The sequence below is a fragment of the Myodes glareolus genome, chromosome 21, assembly GCF_982192425.1.
Source record: "Myodes glareolus chromosome 21, mMyoGla1.1, whole genome shotgun sequence".
Lineage (NCBI taxonomy): Eukaryota > Metazoa > Chordata > Mammalia > Rodentia > Cricetidae > Myodes > Myodes glareolus.
This window is the reverse complement of record NC_142046.1, coordinates 50,433,931-50,461,808: the sequence shown is the minus strand read 5'-3', so window position 1 is coordinate 50,461,808 and position 27,878 is coordinate 50,433,931. Positions and strand designations below refer to the sequence as shown.

Here is a 27,878-nt window from a genome sequence, read left to right as displayed (position 1 = left end):
GAAAAGGAATCACAAATGAATTCCCCGAGCAGGGCACAAGTGAACAGAATCAACAATAACAGAGGAAAAAGAAGGGTTCAAAAGAGAAACAGCAAAAAATTCAGAAATATAGTTTAAAAGCTGAGATCTGAGACATTGTGTATAAATATCCACATTATTTTATTGTAGAAGAGATAAAAGTAGAATTTATAAAAACAGAAATGAGTGTATCTTTGTGTTTCTCAGGATTATATACCACTTTTACCTATGACCATTAATGAGTAGGCAAGATTGATGTTGGCCTACCTAATGATGGTTTTGTTTTTGTACAATCAGAATCATTGTTTAGGAAGACTCTGCAAGTCTTGGATTCTTTATCATATACCACACCACATGACCTTTGGAATAAGACTGCCTAGGTGAGTTCTGGCCCAAGATGACCAGCGCTCTAACGTACAAAAAATTACCCACTTGGCTGTGATTTGATTTCTCCATCTCTAAAGCACACAGCTGACTGAGACGTGGCGAGGTTTAGAGGAAACAATTCCTGGAACACAGAACGGCCGTACTAAGACTCTGGCAGACACAGACCATCCACTCATTCACCAGATGGATAAGTTTCCTATTATTCTACTAATGGGAAGGCTCTTTCTTGCATTATCTGTTTCGTAACCCAGATTCCGCCATTTTGGCTCATATATACTCAAGTTATAGCTGCCATGGAGGAGGAAGCCAAGACCAAAGGCTGAGAGTAAACTTTTGCCTATGGATGAAGAGTAATCTTTTGCCTATGGATGACACAATGACTGTTGTCTACCATGTAGGCTACAGATCCATAGTGAGTCCTTTCTGTTTCCAGTTTCTCTATCGGATGTGAAGTGGGTCATGTTAGGGCAGGTACTGACTACAGAAAATGACAGACAGCTGGGTTGGGTTGTCTTGACCTGACCTATTTCAGGTTATATCCTGTTTCTAGGCATCAAGGAGGGCTGTGAATCTGGATCTTTCTCTGGCAGGTTGCCCAACAAGAGAGCTTGGAAATTGTTAGACAGATGGAGACAGTGCTCTGGCTGGCACAATGCTTCATAAACTATGACGGAAACTATAAACATTTTCCTTTTTAAAAATAAATCACAGGCTGGGGTGTGGTGTAGCTCAGTGGTATAGCATGGGTTCTTGCGTGAGATCCTGAGTATTTGAGTCCCAGCAACTAAAAGAAAGGCAAAAATCACCACAGAGTTAATGAAAAACTATCAGAATTGTCAGACTGGAGAGATGGCTCAGTGGTTAAGAGCACCAGCTGCTCTTCCAGAGGACCTGGATTCAATTCCCAGCCCCCACATGGCAACTGACCACTGTCTGTAACTCTGACTCCAGGGAACCCAACACCCATAGAAAAATGACAATGCACGTAAATAAAAATAAATAAGTTAAAAACGAAACAAAGCATAATTGTCTTTTTTGGCATGCAAGAATTCAGGAGGTGATCACTTATATTAAAATTGATATAAATCACTTGTAGATACCAGAGGGTTTTTTTTTTCATTTTGGGGATGTGTGGCTACTTCCTCCACATCAGTAAATGAGTCTAGATATTTTATTCTACCAAGAACTATTAGGACTGATACTGTGCAGAAGGATAACATTTGAGCATTTTTCTTAGAAACTTCCTGGGGATTTTCCTTATTATATACTAGGCTGAGCTCCCCACAGATGTTTCAGGGTTTTTGAAGATATTAATAAATAAATTTTTTAAAAAGCCAGCCTGGTCTACAAGAGCTAGTTCCAGGACAGGCTTCAAAGCTACAGAGAAACCCTGTCTCAAAAAAAAAAGTGAATTAAATGGAGGAGATTCTTTTTAGTCTGGATGGTTTAGACATGCCCTGCTTTCAGCTGCAGAAATTAGTGACTTGTTCTGAACACTCAGCTTATTTGGTGACCCCGGGCTCAGACATCTTATTATGGCCACAGGCTCCTTTACAGTATCTATGACCCAAGAGGTGAAGTGTAACCACTGTGGTCCACTGAATCTTCTCTGAGGGGAAGCTGATGAGTGAGCTACAAAGGTGTAACAAAATGCAGCTGGCACATTAACATGGGTAACACAGTTGACAGGCTTGGTCTTAATAGTAGGCTGCATGTTACTTAGTTTTTGATTGGAAGAAACAGCAAATTGTAGCTACTTAAAGGAATAAAAAAAAAACCTGTCTCAGAAAAAGGCAAAACAAATACAGAATCAGAAGATAGAACAATCGGACTAATACGGTGGGAAGGTCAGCAAAGGAGCTTCCTTCGGATTCTGCCAATCTTGGCAGCCTTGGGACATCTGGACAGTCGGAGGGCAGCAAGCCACAGAGTCTGAAGCTGCAAAATGGAGCCAAGAACCTGACCATGGAAACACGAAGTGGCCGCGGCCAGCGGTGATGGAGTTGACTGAAACAGTGAAGCCAGATGTGAAGGGCCTCTGGGACAGGGACCAGACGGGATGACGTCCCAGCAGCCGTGGTAGTGCATCTTCTGTGTCCCTCTGGAGTGTGGAGCTTGGGTTGGAGTCTCCCTGCCTTTTCTTTCCTTCCCTGTCTCTTTCTGTCTTTCGGTTTGCATTTCTTCCCTGTGTTTCTCAGGGCCTCTCAGTTCGTACCAGTGACTGCTCTGTACAACAGCACCTTGACCACTTCCTTGTTCCTCTCAAAGCTTATCAGAACTTAGTGAGTTCCAGCCTGCGGCTCCTCCTCAGGGAGATACCAGAGCCATCAGGTTCACTTAGGAAAGGCTTCTTATCTCTGAACATTTTGATAAAACACGGTGCTTAACATTCGGGATTACTGAGCCAGCAAGGGGCAGGTAGCAGCACACATATTTTGGATAGAAGTCTTTTCGGTTCCCTTTCATCCTACCAATCAGGCAAGGCTTCAGTATCAGGCAAGAGTGACTACGTGATAAGCCTTCTCTGTCCTTATTTTCAAAGGAGACTTAAGGGACCCTGGAACTCCCTCTTTTATAGACAGAAACGTGCTCTAAATGAGTCCAAGTTGGGTTTGGTGAAGACCGAGATTGGAATGATTAGTCTTTGAATTCAGCCGGCCTCAAAGCTTGGGGCAGGCAGTTGTGGTCGATTGAGTCACACCGCTTTGGGATTTGCCAGCTCTACTTTCTGTTTCAGCAATAAAAAGTCTTGTAAAACTGATGGCATGTGAGATAGAGGTATCCAAAATGTCTTGGCATCTTTTCCAGCGGTATAGCGAGTCTTGGGGAAGGTACTCGTTAGAGCGTGGTCCATGCACTCTACCACTAGAGAGAGGTCCAAGTTCACAGAGGACGTATTGCTTTTCAGCTTGTGTAGACCTGGAAGAAGAGATAACAATATGCTTACTCTTGGGCAGAAAAGGAGAAGCATAGTGGGAGGCTAGGGTGCAAACAGGAAGACACAGGACAGGGACTTTTATTGTGAATTTGCCATTGATAATTGAGGCTCACTGGAATGAGTTTCCATTCTCCAGAAAAGGATGCTGCAAGGTCTTCTTTTAGGCCAGCTGGTCTCATCTCAAACTTGAGTGGGCAATAGAATCTCCTAGAGGGCTTTTTAAAATCCAGCTTTCTGGTTTCTACATACAGAATCCCTAAGCCAGTACACCTGAAGTCTTAGCATTTGCGTTTTCTACTAGTTTTCAGGTAATGCTGATGATCTGAGGACCTTGAAGACTGCTTCTTTAGAGGCAGTAGGGAAGGATACTGTACAGAGTCCATGAGTGCCTTGTCCCTAGGAAGCCATAATTTTGAATCCTAATCCTTTCTGGAGAGTACTGTGTTATATATGATTCTGTACACATTCTTGTGTATGAGGGTGCATAGGAAGACAGAGAGGGTACCCACACCACTGAACATTTCCACAGTGTTGTCCTGAATCAGAAGGGAAAATTATCCCAGCCGTCGGGCAAATGAGGTGTTTGAGTCATGACCTAAGATCCCACCAAGGCAAATACATTTACAAGGGATTGGGGATGATTTGAAGCCCTCGATTCATAATTTAAAAAAAAAAAAGTATTGGACAAACAACTTCTCACAGGCAAGGGAATGAAATTGGAACCTTATCTCATATCAAATGTAAAAGTCAATTCAGGATGATCAAGGACTTTAAAGTAGAACCCAAAACTATAAAGCACAGAGAAAAAGCTTTTAGAAAATGGACTAAGCAATAAGTTTTGAAGACGATCCTATAGCACAGACCACAAAATCCAAGGCGAATGGACAGGACTGTATCAGACTAACCATCTCTGGTGCATCAAAGGAAGCAGCTAAAAGAACAAAGAGACAACTCATGGAACAGGAAAAAGTCTTTGCAAACCATAGAGTGATAAAGGGTGGATATCCAAGAAGAAATACAAAGAGACCTCCAACAACTCAATAGAAAAAAAAAAACCAATCTGGTTTTCAAAACACAGAAAGAATCCAATTGGACATTTCTCAAGAGGCCATAAACAGGGCCAGTGAGGGTGTGTGTGTGTGTGTGTGTGTGTGTGTGTGTGTGTGTGTGTATGTGTGTGTGTATGTGTGTGTGTATGTGTGTGTGTGTATGTGTGTGTGTATGTGTGTGTGTGTATGTGTGTGTGTATGTGTGTGTGTGTATGTGTGTGTGTATGTGTGTGTGTGTATGTGTGTGTGTATGTGTGTGTGTATGTGTGTGTGTGTATGTGTGTGTGTATGTGTGTGTGTATGTGTGTGTGTATGTGTGTGTGTGTATGTGTGTGTGTGTATGTGTGTATGTGTGTGTGTATGTGTGTGTATGTGTGTGTGTGTATGTGTGTGTGTGTGTGTATGTGTGTATGTGTGTGTGTGTGTGTGTGTGTGAATGTGTTGTTCACAGCACACGAATTGCTCTAGTGCTCAAATTCAGCCCACAGCAAGACATCGTATTGGACCATCAGAGTGGCAGTGAGACAAAAGAGAAGTTTGACCTGGGTGTGGAGGAAGGAGATCCTGTGTGTGTGGTCGCTGAGAATGTAAGCTAGAACAGCAATTATGGAACACGGTATGGGCTTTCTCAAAAACAAAGCAAAGCAAAACAAAACAAAAAACTTCAAAGTTGAACTACCATTTGATAATCATGTGTTTTCAAGCATGCCCGGACCATGTCTTCTTAGGGAGAAAACCTACCATGTTAGGTCTCAGGCCCTCCATCGTTCAAAGAACCTAGTAAGTGACAGTGGCATTTGTTAAGTGGTCACAAGTTGTTCAAAGAAGGAAGTAAGTGTTAATGACTAGTTTACCTTGCTGATCAGCTTGGGAAGTAAAGAAAGCTGACCTTAAATTTCTGGTCTGCGTTGGAACTATAAGTCTGGCTCACCTCTAAATTCTGACTCAGAAATAATTAATATGACAAATTAATATAAAATTGAGCTCAGTGCTTTTTTATATTTCTTAGTAAAGAAAATTGTGAATGTTTTCAACTCAAAGAAATGATAAATGTTTCAAAAAATCAATATACCAACCTCTTTGATCTGTTTTTAACATTGATATCCACATCACATTATGCCTCATAAATACGTACAACTGTTATATGCCAGAAAATTTTTGGAAGGAATTTTGTGATATAGTCATAGCTAATTATCACTGTCACGCTAACATGGAAAACTCTTTTAAACAAAGGATTTTGTCTCTGAAGTATTAAGTCTATCAGGATTAAATTCAACCTCTTACCTTTGACCTACATAAAACCTTTAGAGTCAGAATGTAAGAAATACAGCTTCTAATGGTGATGGCTTTAAGCTTACAGAGAGACATTCTTGGGCAAGTTTGTCAATCAGGCATTTTAGTTGGAATCCTCAGGAGGCTTTTTCTTGTGTGTGTGAGTGTATTACGTTGAGATGGTGATGGCTGGGAATGCCTAGCATCTTGAAAACTTCCGTATGTGTTTCTGATTTTAGTCTTGGGTTTCCATTCAACTGATCTTGAACCTCACTATAGTTGATTGTGTTACATGGCCAGTGGTGAGGCAGAGTCACATTTTGGAGGCATGGTGTGACATGGAGGAAAGGCAGGGCCTTGTTCCACTGAAGGCAAGAGCTCAATGTTTGAGGAAGAACAAGCAAACATTGCAGGTTCAGGAAACTAGGGTGGGAGGAAGGGCCTAAGAGGAACTTTGGCTGAAGTCTTCACTCTATTGCTTTCTTTGTATTAATTCGGGTGCCCAAGAATGCACGGCACAATTACGCTGGGTTCACATTCAGCTGTGCAGTTTCAGGCATGCCATTTCTATGTCTATGACATTTGCATGTCATTCCTATACAATGAAGGACATAGTAGCATCTACTCCATAGAGCCTGCCGTTGTGAATGAATGAAAGAGGGCGTGTGGGGCACTTCGAGCAATGACGAGTGCTTTGTAAATGTTCACAGCATAAATCATCATTGTGTAATCTCGATTATGATTCTCTCCCCGTGACTCAGTCTTTTGTCTCACTTTACCTCTTCTTCCTCTTCCCCTTTCATATGCACCTGACCCCCGAGAGCTTCCTCCACCCGAGTAACTCTTTCCTGGATTCCAAAGCCTTATTCAAACCTGTCCTGTCCTGCTAAGGCTTCTCCATCAGCTGGGGCCCTTTCTTAGCTCATATTCCAGGGCAACTAGAGACTGCCTCATCCGCTTCACTTTTGACTCTCTGGATCTCCCTAAAGAAAGTCTGTTTTCTTGTTGCCGTATAGTCTAGTGTTTCCTTGGTTACTCTTTGCAGTCTGCTCTAGGGGACTGTAAGGACCATAGTCTGAGTCTTATCTATCATTGTCACTGCCACAGAATCTTGAACAATGCTGAATGAGTGGTTTGTGTTTAGTAACAAGATAAAATAGGTAAAGAAATGAGACTCTGAGAGCCAGATGGCCTGGCTTCATATCTGAACTGAGCTGATACTGAATCCCCTGGAAAGGAATCTTTACCTTGTAAAACCTTTGTTCACTACTCCAATACTTCTTTTGAGGCATAAATGGCATAATTCAGAAATGCCTTGCAAAAGCCTGGCATATGTTAGTTTCTCAGTAATCATTTATAATCACTCAAATGAGCAAGAGGTGGCTTAAAACCCATATTAAATATTTCCATCATTGTGTCTATGACTCTTCATGATGGCCAGGACACTGAATCCCAGAAGACACCGAATTCACCCCCAAACTCACTTTTTTCGATGTAGTCTTCTCCATATTGCTGTTTGATGTCTGGAGACAGCTGTTCCCAAATGGCTAGCTTTTTTTCAGTTGTCTTCTTGGGATCTGCCAGCTCCGTTTTGAACAGTCCTGGTTCAATGCATGAGACATGCACACCGAAAGCTTTCATGTCCCGCCTGTGAGAACAATCAGAGAACTTTTTTAATTAAAAAAATGTTTTTTTGGAAACCCCATTCCAAAGCAAGAACTTGGCATTCCTGTCTATCACTGGACGCACTGATACATGATCTGGAGGAAGGTGAATAAACTCCCTGCGCCTCACCTAGCAGCTCAGTTTCTCAAACCATGGGTCAGGACCCAAATGGCATCCTGTAACTGAGTGCCGGGGTTGTAAAGAATTTGGCAACAGTAACAGACTGTTGAATGCTTCATAATGAAAAATGGGTTCAAAATTCTTTGAGTCATGAATCTGAGGTGTTCCTTGCAGTGCGTGCCCACGTTACATGGGACAATCAATCTCGCTGTGCCTTTGATTTCTGAACAAGAACCTGTGATCTTTGCTCTGCCCCGGCCGTTATCCCAGGCAAAATCGATGCAAGCTGCTTGAAACACCTCAGAGAGGATTTGAGAGTACAGTATGCTATCAATGCTGATGTTTTTATGTACAAACAAGGTTTTCTGTTCTTAAAGAAATATGATGTTTTTATTACTGAAAACCAAAATTTTTGGTATTTGCTATTGTCATTACTCAGCATGTAATTGTCATGTTAGTATATCTTCCTATTGTATTACGATAGGAAGTTTGATTTCAATAACTGATTTTTGAATATCTGACTTGAATTTCCTAAAACCATCTTAATAAATTTTGGCCCATGATTGAGATAGAGTTTCTAACAATTTCTACAATGACCTGCACACACATCTGCCACTTAATTTTAGGCTATGTGAAGTAGTGTTCCCAATATTAATGATCATAATTACTATGTAAAATATAATTGTTATATAAAATATTAGTGATTATAAAAACATGTTTTCATTGAGCTGTGATCCAGTCTAGGGGCTTCACCCAGGCTAGGCAAGCATTGTGTAGTCACATCCTAGGCATTTGTTGTTCTTGCTGTTTCATTCAAATTTGTTGGGAGAATGTTTACTACCTGTTAACTAATTTCTCATAAATCTTTGTACAGAATTAACAAGGACTGTGTTGGCAACAAACATCTTCTTCTACCCTGTCACTTCGAAGTTGAAGAAACTGGAGTTCAAGGCGGTCAGGTGACACTGAATGACGGAACAGGAAATGGACGTGGGTGGACAATCCTCTGAATAACCCCACACTAATCCAGTTCTGGTTAAACTGATAAGCATTTGGGTTGGGATGATCTCTTCTCCATGCTCAAAGTATCTGATGGGGAAATGAACCAGGGACTGGCTTGGAGGGACAGGTTTCCCTGGGGTTTTGGAATGTGGACTGCAACATGACTGAAAATGCTGAAGGATCTAGTATCACGATGACTGGCATGCTGCCTTGATCCCTGGCTGCTGAGCAAGCTGTCCCTTCACAACACTATAGACAGCCTCAAGTCTACATATTTACTGAGTCACAGTTTAGAGATGCTGTTGGTGCCTCCTTCCTGTCAGCCAAACAATGTAGTGCATGAATAATTGTTTCTTAATTTTAATGCATATTTCCACTAGGAATGTATAAAGAGGCAATTACTCATTTTATAGACATCTTACCCATGCTGACGCTTGAACCCAGAACCTTGTATTGTTAGGTGAGAGCTCTGCCACTCAGCTGCATCTCCATCCCTCACCATAAGGCATTTTTGTAAGCTCTAGTTGTAATCTTAAAATGTAATTCAATTCTTTCCAGATTGTGCATTTTAGCATCAAAACTATTGCACAATTTGAAATATATTTTACTGACGATAGAAATCAGTTCAATCCTGAGTGGTTTTAAAAGGTATATTACATTAAATTCTTAAAGGTTATTTTTCAACCTATTTATATTTTATTCATCTGCAATGCTGAAACAAGCAAGAGAAATCTGGGAGATGGCAGCTCCAAGGAGGTGTTTGAGAAGACTCTTTCCTATGTGCTTGTGAAAATGATGCGGACAGGAGACAGGCCACTCTGCTAAGAAAAAGAGACCTACATGTTGCTATGACAACATGAAACCAACACGCTTGCTGAGCAAATACAGCTTCAGAGTCCCAGGCCTCTCTTTGTTGTCCGTCAGCCCTTCTCTATGTATGCAGACACCCTGGATCAGTCTGCATGTGCCATTCCGTGTTAAATACCAATTCTGTGGTTCATAACGACATAGACACTTCCTGTTGGTTACTTTCAGACACTGTATAGCTGCACAACAGAATCTACAAACACTCTAGTCGAAGTATCTTTTTAAATACTAGCATTTTATTATGATACTGCATTTTGTAGAATGCAATGAGGCTGAGCGAGGTTGCCATGACAGACAGTGTTACTCGAAGTGTGATGATCTCCGAGCCGACGACCACACCTGGTAACGCTGTAGAAAAACTCCCTGGTCACATCCCATACCCACCCTTAAGCATCTTTAACACGTTCTCCAGGCTATACTACGCCACATTAATTTTCTGAATAAATGGTATTGTGTTTGTTTCTTAGGAGACCCTGACTTGGCAACTAGATCATGGGGAAGAATGGAACTATCGGCCTCTATTAACCTCAGTGGGGTCATCTATCCTCTTTCTTACTCAGCTACTCCTAGATCTGAGGTATGCAGCGTAACTCTAACATATGCCCTCAGTAAATACCAATTGAATAAGCAAATGGGGGAATTAAAGACGAGCCAAAAGCAATTTTGTCTTTTCTCTTGCTTGTTTCAGCATGACTCAACCGACTTCCATCTGCTTCTCCAGTCTCTTTTGCTTGTACTATATCCTAGAAGGCTCACCTGCATTAGTGTACCCCAGTATCTGATGCACATAGACTATCAAAATCAGGAGTGCCAGTACAAGATGTGGGACTAATAATTCCTCACGTGGTGTGGACACTGGTTATTTCATCTTTAGCTGGAGCGGTCAGTCTCTGTGTCTCCAGGTTCTAGAGGCTTCCGTGTCTCTTCATCCCTTAGTCCTTGGATAGTAATGCTCTTTGGTCTTAGCCCTCATTCCTATCCTTTGGGATTTCTCTCCACATCTCCCACATGTCTGAAAATTGTTCTTTCAGTAAATGAGCTCTCTTAACACAATTTCAAAGTGCGGTCATTGCTTTTAAGACCCTTGACTGAAAAAGCGCTTACGGACTTTGAACTGATAGTCGCGAATTCTGGTTTCAGGTAAGACGAATCAAGCATGCCCTCCCTGCCTCTCCCCCAGGATACAGCTGCAGAACCCAAGTAGAGTGTATTGGGAAGCCTTTGAGAACTAATGCTTTTCTGCCAAAGACATAAGGAAGCTGGTACTGTCCCGTTAGCACCTTCCAGAAATAACAATGGAGCGAGCAACCCAAAAACAATTCTCTACTAGACAAACTGACCTGTTGACTGTAAATGCACCCCACTGGGGGCATCATGCACTAATACACGAAGTGAAAGCAGTGAGAGTCAATGCAGACCGGGGTTCAAATCTCAGTTCTACCACTTACCAGCTGTGTAACCCTGGACAAGAGGAAATATTTAAAGTGTTAAAAAAGGATACCTCATATATACTAAATATCCGGTATACGTTAGCAGCAATTATCGTATAAATCATTTAATTCACCTTACCTCAAGCTGTCATTGAAACCTTCCACCGCGTATTTGGATGGAGTGTAGCCCCCGCCACCAAACGCAAGCCGGCCTCCGACGCTGGAGACGTTGATAACGCGCCCGCGCGCCTTTTTGAGCAGCGGAAGCATATTCAGCGTCACGTCGATGAGTCCGAACAGGTTAACTTCAATGGGTTCTCTATAGTCGTTCACCGTCAACCAGTCAGTGGGAGCCAGCACGCCCAGGACACCAGCGTTATTAATCAGACCCCACAGACCTGAAGCAGAGAGGGAGGGAAGGAGACACCGTGGGAAGATGTCGTTTGTATGGGCATCTCTGATGGAAATACGGTTCTTTCTTTACACAATGGTGTTATTTGCTTTTCGGAGTCATTCCTGCTTTGAAATGTTTTTGTGTTTCGGGGAAGTGGTAGCTGACAGAGTGAGAGACTAAGTTGAAATTGTTCATGCTTAGCTACTGGAATTCAGTCTCACTATTCTATTTCTGGTTCCAAGTGTCATATTGTTTATGCTTTTTGAGGCAGACTTTCTGATTTCTCATCTCAGACGTAGAGAAAATTAGTCTGTTTCCCTGCCTAGCAAGATGGTGCAGTCAGTGCATATTTATAAAATATTCTGTGTGGATAGAGAAGTGATATGAACCCACTTTATGCTGAAATTTGCTAGAAAAATAAGTCATCCACTTGACTGTTTCTTGATTGGAAATATGCAGTATTGCTAAAGGTGTTGGAATTCAGGCACCGGAACTTGTCTGGAGGCTTTGCTAAATCATTGCATTTAAGGTTCAGAGGCTTAGAGCTAAAGAGGTTATTGAAGCACACACATTTGCTTTTCTCTATTATGAGCCCTGATATCTTCATCTATGAGAATATTTTATTATTGAAAGCTGACAAAACTCTCCCAGCTCAGAGTGCAGTTTTCTAACGGAATCTGAAGCAGAGGGAGTGTCTACAGCTGATTGGGTCAGCTGAACTCCTTAAGACCCTTGTCCTCACAGCCCTAGGTCCTGTTCTCCCAACCACTAAAGATGTCTGCACCCCGGAACCCATCTGTGGAGGTGTGGGTCCCAGGTAATCCAAGTGGTGATCTGGAGGCTGATTCCATATTCTCCTAAAGACTTGAGCCTCAACACCCTTTGCTGAGATGTTGCTGGAGAAGGTCAGGAACAGTTAGGGCGTTCACTTCTGTTCTAGATTCACCTGCTGGGACTCTATCTAGGCAGTCTGTTGGGGACACATCTCACACACAAGGGGATTACTTAGGAGCTCTGTGGAGACGAAGAAATTGCTGCAGGGCCTTCATGGACATTTTCTTGAAAAGCCATTTAAGACACGGACTCATTTTGTTTAGCTTTAGTTACTTCCCCATCTCCCAACCACCCCATCCCACAGATTTCTTCTCTTACCTTTTTCCCCTACATGGCTCTTCACCCACTGGGCGGTCTTCTTGACATTCTCAGGGTTGGTGACATCCAGGAGCACCGTGTGAAGTCTATCTGAGGTTTTTGCCTTCAAAGCAGTCGCTCCTGACTCAGTCAGGCAGGCAGCAATGACACGGAACCCCTTTTTATCAAAAGTCCTGGCTGCTAAGTTCCCAAAGCCTGTGTCACAACCAGTGATGAAAATGTACTTGTCAGCGATGTCTGCTATCTTCAGTTGTCCTTTGCAATTCCACAGAAAAGCGCAGAGGGCAAGGAGGGCCAACACCCAAAACAGCATCAACATTTTCTTTCTCCTATATGCGACGGGACCCTTCTCTCATGAGCAATAAAGGATGGCGTCCTGGATGTTCAAAATTAGAAAGAAAAATGCAAATCAGAATACTCGCATGTCGATGAACGTGAGCTATTTCCGAGAACTTGAATAGACAAATAGATACTACAAAGATTATCCGGTGGCTTGCTGAAAAAGACAAGTCGTTTGCGTCACATACGGCTTTTTAAAGATCGTGCCAAAGCCAACCAGGCAGAATTTAGAAAAATCCAGACGGAAAGGAATGGAGTGGAAGCAAAGCCGGCACAGTCACGGGGCAGAAGCAACCAGCAGAGTTGCACAGAGGAGGGACATTAATCTCCCACGTGAACTCATCCGTCTGAGAGACAGAGTCTCACAGTAAAACCTTAGCTCTCATCACTCAGTGACACTGGAGAGCAAACCAGGATCAACGGCCCCTGAAGGAGCAGTTCTTGGCCTTCCTCAGGCTGAGGCTCTTTAATACAGCTCCTCACACTGTGGTGGCCCCCGACGATTACTTTCACTGTTACTTCATAACTGTAATTTTGCTACTGTTATGAATCATAATGTAAAGATCCGTGTTCCCGGTGGCTTTAGGTGACCCCTGTGACAAGGCCACTTAAGCCCCCGAAAAAGGGTCGTGACCCACAGAGTGAGAAGCATTGTACTTTAGCTCGGTCTTCTTGTCCTGCCAGACTCCCAGATAATTTCAGAATCCTGGAGAGGAGAGCATTAGTGCAACTGTCACTAAGAAAACATTCCCGGTGTGGTTTCTATTTTCCTGTTGTGAGTAAGTTCGAGTCCGCCTCCCATCTGGCTCAGAGAATATTGCTACTCTACCAGGGGAGACCGAAGCGTGGGATTCCAGCAAGTAAGAGCAGGGTGGGAGATGAAGGCCTGGTATCTCAAATCTTTAAATTCTCTCTTTAACACTAAGTTCTTGTAGAAAAATAAAGGCATGTATAAACAGGACAAAATGAAACAGCTTTTTTTCCTGTGAAACTGACCAAACTATATAGCACAGAGCCAACAGGAATATCAGTTTTGCTGTGCAAGCAAGAGATGGGTTTCCTGTACCCTTCTGCAGGGACTTGTACCTCTGCTTCCCCTCAGTACGCTATGCTTACCATGGACCTGTGGAGTGGGACTCCACCCAGTAGAAGGAAGCTAGCAAGAGTCAGAGTCTGGCTGCTTCAGGTCTGAAGTCATGGACACCCTGCCCTTCTAACTTCTGGCAAGGGGAAACAGGGCAAAAGGTCAGCTCCCTCTCCACATAGGAACACTGTGTTAGTTCCTAAGTCAGGGTAGGGCAGCCGGCCAGAGAGAACATCACCTTGGGAAAGAGCCCTCTCTTTCCCCATAGCCTGCAGGCCTGGAAAGTTCCCTGCCAGGTCAACACAGTATGTTTAGTTTTATTCGTCTAGATTTTTGTTTTAAATTATGTACATGTGCACACGCACGCGCGCACGTGTGTGTGTGTGTGTGTGTGTGTGTGTCTGTCTGTCTGTCTGTCTGTCTGATACGTGCACTGAGTGCAGTTGCCTGAAGAGGCCAGAAGAGATAATGGAATCCCCTGAAGCTGTTGTAACAGGTGGTTGCCAGCAGCCTAATGTGGGTGCTGAAAACAGAGCCTGGGCCCTCTGCCAGATCAGTATAGGCTCTTAACTGCTGAGCCATCTCTCCAGCCCCAAACTGGCTGTCTCTGTCCTTGATTCTCTCTCCTTAGGCTCACATGGGCCTGGAATATTTCACAGAAGAAAACCAATAGACACGGACTGAAGTGCAGACTGTGTGGACACTTCCAGAATTAGGCCTTCTTTTGGATATTAAGAAATTTCTTCTTTTCTTTTTCTCTTTAATGTCCCCTTTAAAGTAATGGTCATTACATGTGACTCAGTATTTTGATAAATAAATGTGTCTATAAAAAATGCATAGATAGGATTTCAAATACATGTACTTAATTTCTACCACTGTATAAGCAATAGCATATTTAAGATAAAAATTAATTCAGTGTATCTTCTTTACTTCTTAAGGAAAAAAAATGAGCTGGTTTCATTTTTTTCCCCCTAAAAGACTTATAAAGAAAGAAATAAAAAAAATCTACTGACTGATATTAAACCAATGAGAAATATCAAAATACAGAAACCATGGGGATGTAGCTGTCTCATGGTACAGTTACAGATGTTTAAAAACAGGTTTTTAAATTACTTCATAATCTGGTTTAGTTTCCCCTTTGTGTAGGAACTGATTTGTTGCATACCAATGTCCATGCAGCAGGGCTTTTGCTTCTCAAATACATAATAATTTAAAATGTATAATTATGGGGAGAAGCAGAAAGCACTCATGAAATGACATATTTAGAGATTTTAATGACATTTCATATTCGTAAATCCAATTAGTTATAGTGTTTTGTTTAAGCCTGCCCTTGATAGTCACTGAATAGTGAAATGTCTAATTTCACTGTAAATCAAATTGCCAGAGAAATTATTTGAAGAAAGCAAAACAATTGTGAGTTTTAATGTCCCTCTAATAGAGGATGTGACTTCTGCTGTCGACTTTGCCAGGGGCAGATAGAGAGGAGTAAAAAGTGAGACTGGCCCCCACCTTGGCAAAGGCCTCTCCGCTGGAGAGTTGCACACAGTCTCAGCTGGTTTTCTCTCCAGTCTCGTGGAAAACATATTATTTGGCTCACTTATAGAAGATAAAACAGGCTCACAGATCCAAGGTGTTTGCAAAAGCTATTGCAGCCTGGAGCACCATGCCTTCCCATTTGAGAGAACAGGAAACCCTGGATTCTCTGGTAGCTGGGGTTGAGCGGTGTCCAAGCTGAGCTGATAGAGTCAACACAGGCACCTCGGCATGGGTGCTAAGACGCTAGGCTAAACGTCCTTGGGCCAGAACAACCTCTGACACACGAAGTAGTGTTCCTTTCTGTTGGGACTTCAGCTGCTTTTCCCTCCTAGAACCTTCTAATTAAAGTTACTAGAAACTGTGCCTAGTTTAGAGGATCAGAGGATGGATTATCACCTGTTGGCCATTGACTGCAGTGTATTTAAGCCTACATGGTGTTAATAAAGGGGGCTTTCTGAACTAGCGTTTGGAGGTCCGTGTGTTGTTCTGTCTCTGCGTATGTCGGTTTGTCTCTGCGTGTGTATTTCAACCTCCAGTTCCCTTGCCCGAAGCTCACGAACTGGGTTCTAGTGCACAGAGTGCAGACATGGGGGCGTGGTGTGCGGCACCTTTCATTGTCTCCCCTCGTGCCCTCCTCTGTTCACATATAATGACTGGTGAGTTCCCAGGGGGGACCATGAGCCCCGGAGGCCATGAGGAAGGTTGTAGTATGAGGGCTGGCTTGTTGGGGTTTCTGTCCCTCCCAGTACCCCAACAGCCGGCAAGCAACAAAGAAAAATCACACACAGGACTCCGTAAGATTATAAACTGATTGGCTCATTAGGTCAGGCTACTTATTAGCTCTTATGACACATATTACCCCATTATCCTTATCTACTTTAGCACATGGCTCCGTACCTTTCTCAGCTGGGCAAGTTACATGCTGCCTCTTCAGTGATCTGCGCAGGAGAGGCAGAGGAACCTCTCTGCTTCCCAGAATTCTCCTGTTCTCATTGCATCACCTCTACTTCCTGTCTGGTTTTCCCACCTATACTGCCTGCCTGGCCAATCAGCGTTTTATTAAAATATGATTGACAGAATACAGATAATTCTCCTGCACCATTTCCCTCTTTTTTTTTTTAAACAAAGAAAAATACCCATAGTCCATTTGTTGGGAATGTGGGCGTAGTATTTCAGGCTACTTCCTGCTGGTTGGGGGCGCTGATGATCTTATGGGGACCTAAAGAAAATTTAGAGTTATAATTCAAGTCCTGACTGGAGTATCCTGTGAGTCTCGATCATCTCAGGAGACAGTCTTGAATCTGTTTTGGATGTAGAATTTAGACATCTGGGCCATCTGTTCCTATCGGAGATTTTTCAGGTGGCCTCCCTTGGTCAAAGGTGATTATTCTTAACTCTGAATAAATCCAGAGTCTCTCGTTTTCTGTGGAAACAAAAGCAAAATCTCTTCTCCAAAGTAGCATACCTTTTGACTTCAGTTTTGAAGCCAAGGTATTTTCAAAATTCCTATCTTGGGTTAGTTCAGCAGCATTTATAAACAAAAGTCTTTTAGCAGTTGTTGCTCCTTCCTCAGCAATCAAACAATTTAAAGAGAGCATAAAAGCATACAGTATGAAGATTCTCTGTGCATTTTCCATCTTTATGTGGCTTTATTTTAACCTCTATTTCTTTTATTTTTACTTTTACTTTTTGAGACAGGATCTTTGTATATCTTTGTCCTGGAATAACACTGTAGACCAGGCTGTCTTTGAACTCAGAGATCCTCCTGTCTCTGCCTCCCCAGTGCTGGGATTAAAGGTGTATGCTACCACACCTTGAACTCACAGAGATCTGTCTCTGCCTCCCAGGCATTGGGATTAAAGGCGTGTACTACCACACCTTGAGGTCACAGAGGTCAATCTACCTCTACCCCTTGAAGTCACAGAGGTCAATATGCCTCTGCCTCCCAGGCATTGGGATTAAAGGTGTGTACCACCACACCCAACTACTCTCTTTCTTTCCTTTTAACTTTAAGAACTTTAACTTTTAGCCTGCATATACACACTGTAAACCATTTAGAGGTTTTCTTCCTCTTTGAATCTCTCTTTACTGTTTATCTCTCTTTTTCTGACCACATGAGCCTTTAATTTACAAAGCAATATGGGAAGCCGTGGCTTTGACAGCTAGATCCAGCTCATTCCTTAGCTTTCCAGACTCATAGCTGAGATACCAGCCACAGCTGTGTTCACTGCCACAACTTGTCGTGTTTCAAGGTCCTTGCTAGCAAGCAAGCTGCATCATTCTGCTCACAGACCACACTCAGTCGGACTGCCTGCCTGCAAGAGTCCGAGTTTGTCCTGGCAGGACAGCCCAGAAAGCCGGCATTTTAAAACAGCGCAGCTTTTTTCCTGCTACGGCTGAAAACCAAAAAGCATGCATTCAGCTTTTCATCAACACCGTTTAAGTGCTTCGTGGCAGGACCTCTTAAAAGAGCTGCAAGGTTTTGCAGCTAAAGCTGAGTCAGGAAGCCTCTCTTAGATGAGAGCATTTGCTTGCCTCTAGCAAGCAGAGCAGACCCGAGAAATTGCTGCTACCAAGAAACCATGAATAATGCTGTTATTTTGTTCTAGAATTACTTCCCAAGCTGTCTCAGGCTTTATGTGGATACAGTTGTCCACACGTTGGCGCCATATGTAGTATGAGGGCTGGCTTGTTGGGGTTTCTGTCCCTCCCAGTACCCCAACAGCCGGCAAGCAACAAAGAAAAATCACACACAGGACTCCGTAAGATTATAAACTGATTGGCTCATTAGGTCAGGCTACTTATTAGCTCTTATGACACATATTACCCCATTATCCTTATCTACTTTAGCACATGGCTCCGTACCTTTCTCAGCTGGGCAAGTTACATGCTGCCTCTTCAGTGATCTGCGCAGGAGAGGCAGAGGAACCTCTCTGCTTCCCAGAATTCTCCTGTTCTCATTGCATCACCTCTACTTCCTGTCTGGTTTTCCCACCTATACTGCCTGCCTGGCCAATCAGCGTTTTATTAAAATATGATTGACAGAATACAGATAATTCTCCTGCACCAGAAGGTAGGGGCTATTACTGTGATAATGAGTGGCCAGACACAAGAGGCTTCAATTAGGAAGGATGAAGGATTTGGAGATCAATGAAAGCACCTTGGGGTTCCTATATTCTCACTATTATAATCTTTGGAAAGGCTGATATGAGGATTAAATTAGTCTAGGAAACTATAAAATGATCCTGGGGTATCTTACACCAGAGAGAGAGGGAGAGGGAGAGGGAGAGGGAGAGGGAGAGGGAGAGGGAGAGAGAGAGAGAGAGAGAGAGAGAGAGAGAGAGAGAGAGAGAGAGAGAGAGTGTTTTGGGCACATATCAAAGAACACAGAAGAGCCAACTGGGAGGGTCTTTACTCGCTAAGTGTGACACAATTGGGCATCAAAGCAAATGATGGTCATAATGGATCATAAGTCATTGACTATAACATGAACTTAACCATTTTAATGAACATCAATAACCAACTGTATAAGGACAAGGATGTCATGCCAACTGAGAAGTGTCAAAGAAAGGATGCAGTTAGAAAGTCAATACTAGCTATTGACAGAGTAATAATTGTTGTAGGCAAGACTTCTCAATGGTTGTTAGAATGACAGTATAAAATCTAAAAGGATGTCCCCTAAAGACAATTACTAAGTAAAAAAGAACAGCAGCAATTTCACAACGAAGAAATCTGAGAGATCACATTAGCAAAGTGATATAAGTGGATATTCTTTGTCATGGAGCAAACCAACATCATTGCCCCTGGTTGACACTAGAAAGGAGAAGCAGAGCTCTCTGCACAGTTCAGCAAATCATACATGGAAAAGCATCTTTCTGAAGAATGTGTGCCCCATGCTTTTCAGAACACCAGTCACGAAGGGGGAAAGGGACTAATGCTGCCAAAGAGACAAGACAGTTAAAGGCCACATGGGACAGCAGACTGGTGAGCATTCTCCCTTTCTCAGAAAGGGCCTTACTACACCAGCTAGGAACACTTGAAAAAAGAATCTGTAAAGTTGATAAATGTTACTTCGAAAATTACATTGTAGAAAATGTCCCGCTTTTTTGATAATTTATATTATCAAAATACTATCCAAAAATTACAGGGCAGGATGTCTTCAACTTGCTTTCAAAAAGTTCAGCCTGGGTGAACACAGAATGGTCTTCTATGAGTTTAAGACCAGCCTAATAGACATGGTGAGGTCCAAGCCAGCCAGAGCTATATAGGAAGACCTTGTCTCAAAAACAAAATGAACCAACAAAACACAATAAAAACCCACACAGTTCAGAGAATAGTAAGTATAAATGAACAAAACCTCATATGTATATATGACAGTGAGAATAAAAACATGGTAAAATGCTAATGTTTAGAGACTCTAGATTGTACCATCCCCTTTTAGCTTTTCTGTAAGTGTGAAATTACACCCACGACACAACCAACGGCAGATCTGAGTCGTTTTATAGGCTGGATCTCTGCTGAACACATAGACTTTTGCATTAGTCTCCTCCCCTGAACAACAGTGTAACTATTTACACAGCGTTCACACTAGGTACTGCAAACAGTCTCTAGGTGATGTGAAGTGTACAGACAGGGGTGCAGCTCCTATGCCAACAACAAGAGATTAGAGAAGCCAGATTTGGATGCCCACGGGTGAGTGAACCCTGGCGGCAAGCTCCCCTATAGGAATGACCATGAACGACAGCACTTTGAAACAAAACAGTCAAAGTCTGGTAAAGAAAGATGAAGCCCCTCTCCCCTAAAGGCTTCATTGAACTGCTTTGGGGTTCTAGGTACAAATCAAAATGCCAGGACTTTGGAGAGACCTGGGATACTAGGTCGCCTGCCTTCTGTCCTTTGGAAAGCCTGTTTTCACTGTTGCTGGGGGAAAAGAAAAGCTCAAACCTAAGTCAGTCTTTCTCGGCCTCATCCTCTCCACCTCCCACTTAACCTCCTCCCTAAACAAACACAGTTTCCCTTGGTGACAAGAAGCAGAGGGGAGCTTTTTAGTCATTAAGGATGCGCGCTATGAAAACGGACCGTCATTGTGCGCCCTCTAGGCCGATGGTCATCACGGAGGCTGGTGTTCCAGTCAGTAACCTGAATCCTCGGGACACCTAACACTGCTCGAGAGACGTTGATTTGTGCAGCCTGTCGTTACTATTGTCTAAAAATGTTAGTTCTTCTTTCGTCTCTGCATTTTGCATTCTTCTAGGTCATTGGACCAGGTCAGTAACAACCCAGTACGTATCTTTGACCCCGAGTAGCGCTTTAGCCAAGAAACTATCTGTGAACAAGAGTCCCAGGTCAGGGCTTTCAGGACCATGACCTGTGTAGAGAGAGGGACTGACAGTCAGCCAATCAGTTCACCCGAGAAGTAAATGAGTAACCACAGCTGACAGGACCGCCTCGGCCCCTCTGCTCATTTCTCTGCTGTTCCCCGGTGCCAAACTGTTTGCTAAGAGTGCAGGTCCCCTGGCCCCTAGCATTAGAGCAGTGTTCAGGAGTTCAGACCTCGGAGGACTTGGAGCAACTCACTTATCCTCCCTGGGTCTTTCCCGGGGGTAGAGCAGAGATAGGCTACTTTTGTCCAAGAGTACCTGGTGAACTAACCTAGTTTAAAGTCTGTTACACGGGAAGAACCAGCCACCTTTCCTGCCTGTAAGGGCCTCTCTGTCTGTTGCTCGGGCTCTCCAATTGCTGTCCTTTTTTATAGATTTTGGACTCCATAATTAACAATGTAAAGTCTGGCTAGCATATTTTAGCATGTTTAGCAACATCCTTGGCTTCTACCCACTAACTGTCAGTAACACTTGTGATAAAGAGATGTCCCTTAGGGGACAAAGTTGCTCATACTTGAGAACTGCTGACATAGAGGTTCTGAGTGTCACTGGACCCAGGACGGCTTCTCTAGAAATCCGGCCACTGAGGTTTCCGTGATGAGTGTTTATAATTTTGTGACTTCAACAGAGAGGTTTAGTTGCTTACAAAATTGCTCATCTCCTGCTTTGGCAAGCACTAACTTTGCGATTTAAAAAATATCTACTTTTCTTAATACAAGGATAGAAGGCACCAAAAAGCAAATTATATAGAATACTATGTGTAGATGTAGAAGTGACCACACTAGCACTCACATTCGGAAGGCCTGGATTCTGACTGCGCCTTTCAGGTTGGGGCCCTGACAGCTTGCTCTGGGCAGCAAACTGATCCTCTAGATACAGTTTGACAAACGCTCCTAGGAAGTCCATGGTCCTCAGATTTCTGGCTCATAAAGTCAGGAGCAAGTGTGAGGAACAGCCATGGGTGACTGAATGCCGCGGTTTTTTGAACCGTGGGTAGAGAACCGATGTAGGCCATGTAACTAAATGTGGGATAAAAAAAATTAACAACAATAAAAAGGTTTTGAATGTACAATGGCTAAAAAGTATTTCAAAACCAAGCACAATGGATCCAAGGTTGTTCGGGCAGCGCTTGTCCCTGCTGCACTGAATGTCTTTACTGCAGCGGTGGACCTAAACACACAGCTCATACACTTTGTCTGGTGTGTGTAATGCCAGCCAATGCTGCCTAAAACACCTCGGCTCGGATTCAAGACGATTGAATGTAAAGATGTGCAGAATTTTCAGTCTATGTAGGTTTTTTTTTTTTGTTCTTTAAAGTACGAACTTAATATTTTTTTTTACAGTCAATTTTCCTCGTGTAAACATCTCATTTATATGTCTTTGGATTGTATTGTAGTAGACTATTTGGCTATGAAAATTGCTATTTGGAGGGACAGAGACGTGGCTCAGTGAATAGGAGCACTTGCTGCTCTCGTAGAGGATGAAGGTTTGGCCTCAGCACCTACATAGTGTTACACAGCTTCCAGATGATCTGGCACCTTCTTTTGGCTTCCAAAAGTACCAGGTATTCATGTGTACACTCAGGAACACATTTGTATACATAAAAATAAAATAAGAAAATCCTTTTAAGAGTTTGAGTTGCTGACTTGATTTCATTAAAAAAATATTAAATGAATTTGGGCTTGGGATTAGGACAGAATTTTCAAGAATTCTAAAATGGCCTTAAACAAGTTTCTACTATTGCACTACATATTTATGCCAATGACAGTCTCTGCATTCACAATCAAAAATCAAAATATTAGTCAACTCTGAAAAACATTGAAGATGCTAAGTCCTGAAGTATCAAATATTTAGTTAAGACTTAATTTTTTTATTTTTTAAACAACCAAGCATGTCTATATTAGTATGTAAATTTGTTTTCATTTTCAATAATTGGTAAAATTATGTGTACCCAAGAGAATTGTTTCAAAGTAAATTTCTTTATGATCTGTCAGTATGTATTTGTATGCCCATTTTACAGATCTATATATCTCAGATTATATAGATGTATATTTCTTGGATACAAAGGGGCCAACATTGGTGAAAGTTTAAGATATCCTGTTCTAGGCAGTTGCCTATACCTATAAATATTTATCTTAAACTTCCTTTTGTCCTAGATGTGGTACCTCATGTTTATAATCTCAGCATTTGGAGGGTAAAGATAGGAGGGAGAGGCCAGACTGGGCAACATAAATGAGAGCCTGCTCAGAAAACCTCAAGCTAAATAAAGAAATCTCTATAGAAAAGAGGTGAATTCAGATATGCAGGCTAATTGGTTCAAGGCGCAAGCCACGATTCTGGGGTGATGCTGGGACAGACCCCTCTGGTCCCTCCTGGGCTGCATTCATTCCCGCTGGGCTCTGGCATCTAGACTGTGTACCCTCTTTCCCACCTCTGTGCTGTGTGCACTGCATGACCTTAGGCAGAGGAGCAAGAGGAAGAACAGAAGGAAGAGACGGAAGTGATCCGCTCTGCCTCCTGGCTGATAGTGCTTAGACTGACTTCTGAGACTGGTGACCTCCGGACAAAGGAAGAGAATGACAGGGCGATTGTGCGCGATCGTGCAATGTCCCCATTTCCAATTCAGACATGAAAAGGTTAAGGATCGTAGCTCATAAATCTCAACATATGTATTTCATTTAACCCTCATGCTATTTTGGAGTTAGGCTGAATATCACAAATTAGAATGTTTGCTAAAAGATACCTTTCTCCTTGGGATCTTAAACTGTGTAAGAGGAGAGGGAAGAGCTGTGGGGACGGGGAACGAACACATTGTCAGTCGCTAGGAAGAATGAAAATGTCTGTCAGAAAGTCTCTGTCATACAGCAGAGATTCAGAGGGAGCCATGGGAGGAGATTGATTACCGTCTTCATTGGCCGTGTAGAGCGTTAACGTAGGAACCACGTGGCAGCAGCTGTCAGGAAGCGCTCTGCTCCACGGCGGTTCCCACTTCTGCTTTCTGGCTTCTCTTCCTGGGTTTCTCAGTAAGAAGTAAGTAAGTTTATTCTTAAAATAAACTCCTTTGATTTGACTTCTAATAGTTGCCTTCCTCTGCTGATAGGAAGTGGGTGGCAAGATGAAAAAAACGACACTAGCGTTCGAAGTCCTGCTTAGACAGGAAAACTCTTTCTAGAGGGTGTCTCCCAGACCAGTTCATTTTATGCCCACATAATTCCACAGAAGATTTTCTTTCAGAAAGCACTGGGAGTTTATTAAATCTTCATTTATGTTAATTTTGTTGCAGTCTCTGGACCAGCAGCTGAGCTACTGTGCCAAAATGCATCAAATAGAAAGCATCGATCTAGATGGCTGTCTGAAGGATTTTATGAGTTTTCTTATGCGGCGTGCTTAATAATGACTACCGTGGAACACGCATGCTTCTCATATTTAGATATTGCATACATGGCTCATTACTCAGGACTCATTTCTATTCTGTGCCATTTTTAGTGAAGTAAAAATTCTTCTTCTTTAACCCCAGGGACATCTAATGTGCTTTTCTCCAAGGAAAAGGAACTCAAGAGACTGATGATACAGGAAGAGGATAAAAGTCAGGCACCTGAAAATCTGAAACGAATTTAAAAATAAAGCCAATGGCCCCTACATGCACTTGTTCTGTTGGGAATCTGGTGAAAACCATACTGACCACGAGGATGACACAGCCAAGATGAGGTGGTGCTCGGCATCCTGGACTGGCGAGCTCCATCCCGTAATGGGAGAAAGCAAAGCTTCCTCCACTAGAAACCCTGTGGGAGGGTGGAGGGTGCAGCTCCACACCCAGTGTGTGGTGGGAGCAGGCCACGCATGCGTCCTCAGCAGCTTCACACAGAGGCTGTCCTGCCTCCCCAGATGTACAGACTCAGGTCTTGGGAAAACATCTTAAATTAAAGCAATTTCCTATGCACCTTTGCTAATGAATACTGGTCACCCCAGGCCCTCCTGCATTGACTCTTTTGTCTGTGTGCCTCCTTACAGGAATAGAGCATTACGAATCATTGATGAATCTATAGTTTTTTTTTAAGTTATGACCACAAGATAGTAACTGCTAGCTGGAAGGGATTGTACACTGTATGTTATTATAATTTCTGGTCACAAAATTTCAATGAGAGTTGAGAAGAGAGCGGATGTGTGGATCAACACAGCGAGCCCTTCCAAATCCTCAGGGTACTTCCTTCAGGCACAGCTAGCGCTACTAACTGTGACAATGTTAGTGGCTTAAAATTCTGTCTCTTGAGAAAGTGACATCTGTGATTAGGGTCTCACCTCTTGAAATGTAGGAAGCAACAAATATTCCTTGTAGTTAAACCCTGAGATTTATTCTAAAGATTGGGCACCGTTTTCACATGTGAAAGTTTGCAGTACAACGGCCACGAAGGAGCTTTCCTTTCTCATGTCATCCCCATCTGGCCAAGCATATTTCAGAGTGTCTAATATGTGCCAAGTGACAGGAAAATAAGCAAAGGCCAACCCCAGCTCTGGGCGGAGAGTATCATGGGGCTTTGCAGAGTTATTGGCCCCACCTGCCAAAAATTAATTGTGCGTGGCGGGGAGGGAGCATTTGAAATACTAAGTCATTTTATCACAAAATGTGGAGCGGCTGTCTGAGCAGAGGTCCCCCCCACCCCCAGGATTACAGTTTGCAAGCACCTTAGAAACATCCTTTCTTCATTCCCAATATTTTTTCTCTTCCAGTTTGGTGTTCGTCTACATGTGCTCATGGGAACCAATAACACTGACAGTCCATGGGAAAGCAGGGAGAGAAACATAGCAGGCCGTGGTTGGCAAGAAATTGTGCCACCCCTGAGGCCCTCTGTTAAGATGCTCACACAACTCTTGGATCTCTGCCCTCTTCAATATCTCAGGGTTCCCAAGAGTCACAGAAGGTGTCCAATAAGAAGGAAGGGAGAGAGGGAGAGAGACAGACAGAGTATGTAGTTGCGACTACAGGATGCTACAGAATAGTCACAGAGTCCCGAGTCCTGGAAGAATTTCAGTCAGGCTCCTGGGTCACACTGAGATCATTTCTTTAGGTGATGGACTCTGTACCCATCAATCTCACACTAATTAAAGCAAACAAACAAGCCAACAAACAAAACAGTTGACCACAACTGAAAGACGACTTGTTTCATCCTGTAAAAGTGGGGAACATTAAAGCCAGTTCAGGTTGAGATGGTTAAGCGAAGAGACAAATGACCAAACAGTCACCAGTTACCTCGCCGGAGATGACTGGGGGTGCAGAAGCTGCTGGAGGCTCACTCAGCTGATTGCCACCTTCCTGCCGTGCCCAGGAGAAGGAAGTGCCGCCCTGAGCAAGCTGATCCTCTCAAGGTGCCTGGGCTTCTGCCGGAGCTCTGAGGCCTGCATGTGTGAAGTCTTCTCTATTTCTCTGTGAGTCACACCCATTGCAACACCGAGTGATGACTAAGTCTCTCCTCAGTGGATGAGGGCGGAGAGGCGGCGGGTCACAGGTTTCCAAAGGAATCGTCAGGGTCTTTTATAAACAAGATGTAACTAGCTAGAGAAATGACTTACACTCTCTTGATCAAAAGAGGCACCTGAAACCGTAAATAAAGAAGCACCTTATAAGTGACTAGGTGCATCAAATGGATCAACCCCTCACTCCTTTTTTAAACATTTATCAGCAAGAAGATCAACATAACGAATGTCAAGGGAGCATGGTTTGGGAATAATTTGTGGTTTCTAATTTGTGTTTTAAGGTATGACAAGATATCTTGATAGGGTTTCTGGAAGTGAAAGTGGGAAAGACTTGCCCCTCCCACCCCAAGCTGGCCTTTTCAAATGCTTCTGCCAGCAGGCCTGGCACTCCTTGGTGCCAGCTGGGGCTGTAAGGGGTGGAGGATGAGATGCCGCCCACCTTCCGGCCAGCTTGCCAAACCTCCCTGCATGCTTTTGTACAGGCAGGCAAAGGCGCCCTGAAGTTTTTCTGCTAATTTCATGCTGCGTTCCTTCGCCTTCCTTTGCTCTCTGTTTACTTGGAGCTAGCGAACGAAAGAGCCATCCCTCTAATGGAGTCTAGACACGACTTTGCCTTTGGCATTAAATGAGTGGGGTTCCTATTTCATCCACAACAACAAAAATTTATCCAGATAAATATTTGGGGGTGCCCAACATATGCCAAATACACTTCTTCCTCTTTAATAATAGCACAAGACAGAATAAAGACACGAACATACAGCCTCAGAGAAAAACGTCCTCGACTTAAATCCATATGAAGAAAGCTGTGATCATTAATCCTCCTTATAAGCAGGCTATTACAGCTGAAAGGTGGAGAGCCCTCGAGCACCTGGGTAGCCCTGGAGGACTGGAGAGAAAGGGCAAAGGAAAGGTTACACCATGGTAAGTTTTACTCAATAATCTTGCTCAGTGCAGCTCTGTTTTTAAAAATTCCCCAAATAGGCTTAAAAGGAAAAATTAAATGTCAGAATCAATTTGCATACCGTGGTCGGGAATTCTTGCCTTCCGCTTGGCATGGCTCTCAGTACTGATGGATTATATTGAGAAGTTCGGTGTCAGTGCCCTGGGGTGGGGGTAGGGTCAGAACAGCCCCCAGCCTTGCCTGGTGGATAAAGGTATCTGTCAGTGGAAACATTTGTTGGCTGCATTGTCTCCAGACTGAAATCACAGCCACATTCAAAGCCACGTGCTGAGTTCTGCTTCATTTTCATCCCGTTACGTTAGACTGTAACGTGTGAGGTCCAGGAAGATGGCTCGGAGGGTAAAAGACGCATCACACACGACAACCTGAAGGCCCACATGGAAGACGGGAATTGTGTCCTGAACGTTGTCCTCTGGCCACATGTGAACTATGGCTGTGTGCACTTGGGGACATACCTGTACCCCCGCACACTAAATAAATGAATAAACTTTTATTTTCCAAAGTAAAAGAACCCAACCTTTGAAAGTACTGCTTTGTTCAGAATTCTCCCTGCATCAGACTTCTTTCTGGTCATCAAAGATGACATACATGTATCCCACCAAAATGACATTTGATTTTACTTCGATTTCCTTGGTTTAAAAGGTTAGAGTGTGGAACTTATTCAAATGTAAATTTTATGTGGCTGCTTGGGTTGTAGGGCTGTAGCTGTAAGGAGTGAACTTAGATGCCGTATAGACAGCACACTGAACACCCGGCTCCTCCTTTTCTCCTGATCTGTATGTCCTCCACATAGCTGCCCAAGAGTGCCTCC

At 43.2% G+C, this 27,878-nt stretch overlaps 1 protein-coding gene and 1 long non-coding RNA gene across 3 annotated transcripts; one reads left to right on the top strand and one right to left on the bottom strand.

Annotated features, from left to right (window-relative positions):
- Nucleotides 1-135: 135 nt before the first annotated feature.
- On the bottom strand, nucleotides 136-26,017 carry Dhrs9 (dehydrogenase/reductase 9). The gene is made up of 5 exons (XM_048426162.3): nucleotides 25,883-26,017; nucleotides 12,295-12,670; nucleotides 10,888-11,146; nucleotides 7,149-7,312; nucleotides 136-3,324 (listed from the first exon to the last, which is right to left on the bottom strand). Exons 2-5 carry the CDS (start codon nucleotides 12,611-12,613, stop codon nucleotides 3,101-3,103), a joined length of 966 nt encoding a protein of 321 aa, XP_048282119.3. The 5' UTR covers nucleotides 12,614-12,670; nucleotides 25,883-26,017; the 3' UTR covers nucleotides 136-3,100.
- Nucleotides 23,591-27,471, top strand: LOC125394985 (uncharacterized). Of its 2 annotated transcripts, none has more exons than XR_015735864.1 (3): nucleotides 23,591-23,664; nucleotides 24,152-27,027; nucleotides 27,370-27,471. It is a non-coding gene; the product is annotated as an uncharacterized LOC125394985 (long non-coding RNA). The 2 variants fall into 2 exon arrangements; XR_015735863.1 differs by having other exon boundaries at nucleotides 23,918-27,027.
- Nucleotides 27,472-27,878: the final 407 nt, after the last annotated feature.

Coding starts and splice junctions, on each gene's coding strand:
- Dhrs9 (XM_048426162.3), bottom strand. CDS start 12,613: ATGTTGATGCTGTTTTGGGTGTTGGCCCTCCTTGCCCTCTGCGCTTTT. Junction 11,147..12,294: donor GAGCCATGTAGGGGAAAAAG/GTAAGAGAAGAA, acceptor TCTCTGCTTCAG/GTCTGTGGGGTCTGATTAAT. Junction 7,313..10,887: donor GGTTTCAATGACAGCTTGAG/GTAAGGTGAATT, acceptor TTGTTCTCACAG/GCGGGACATGAAAGCTTTCG.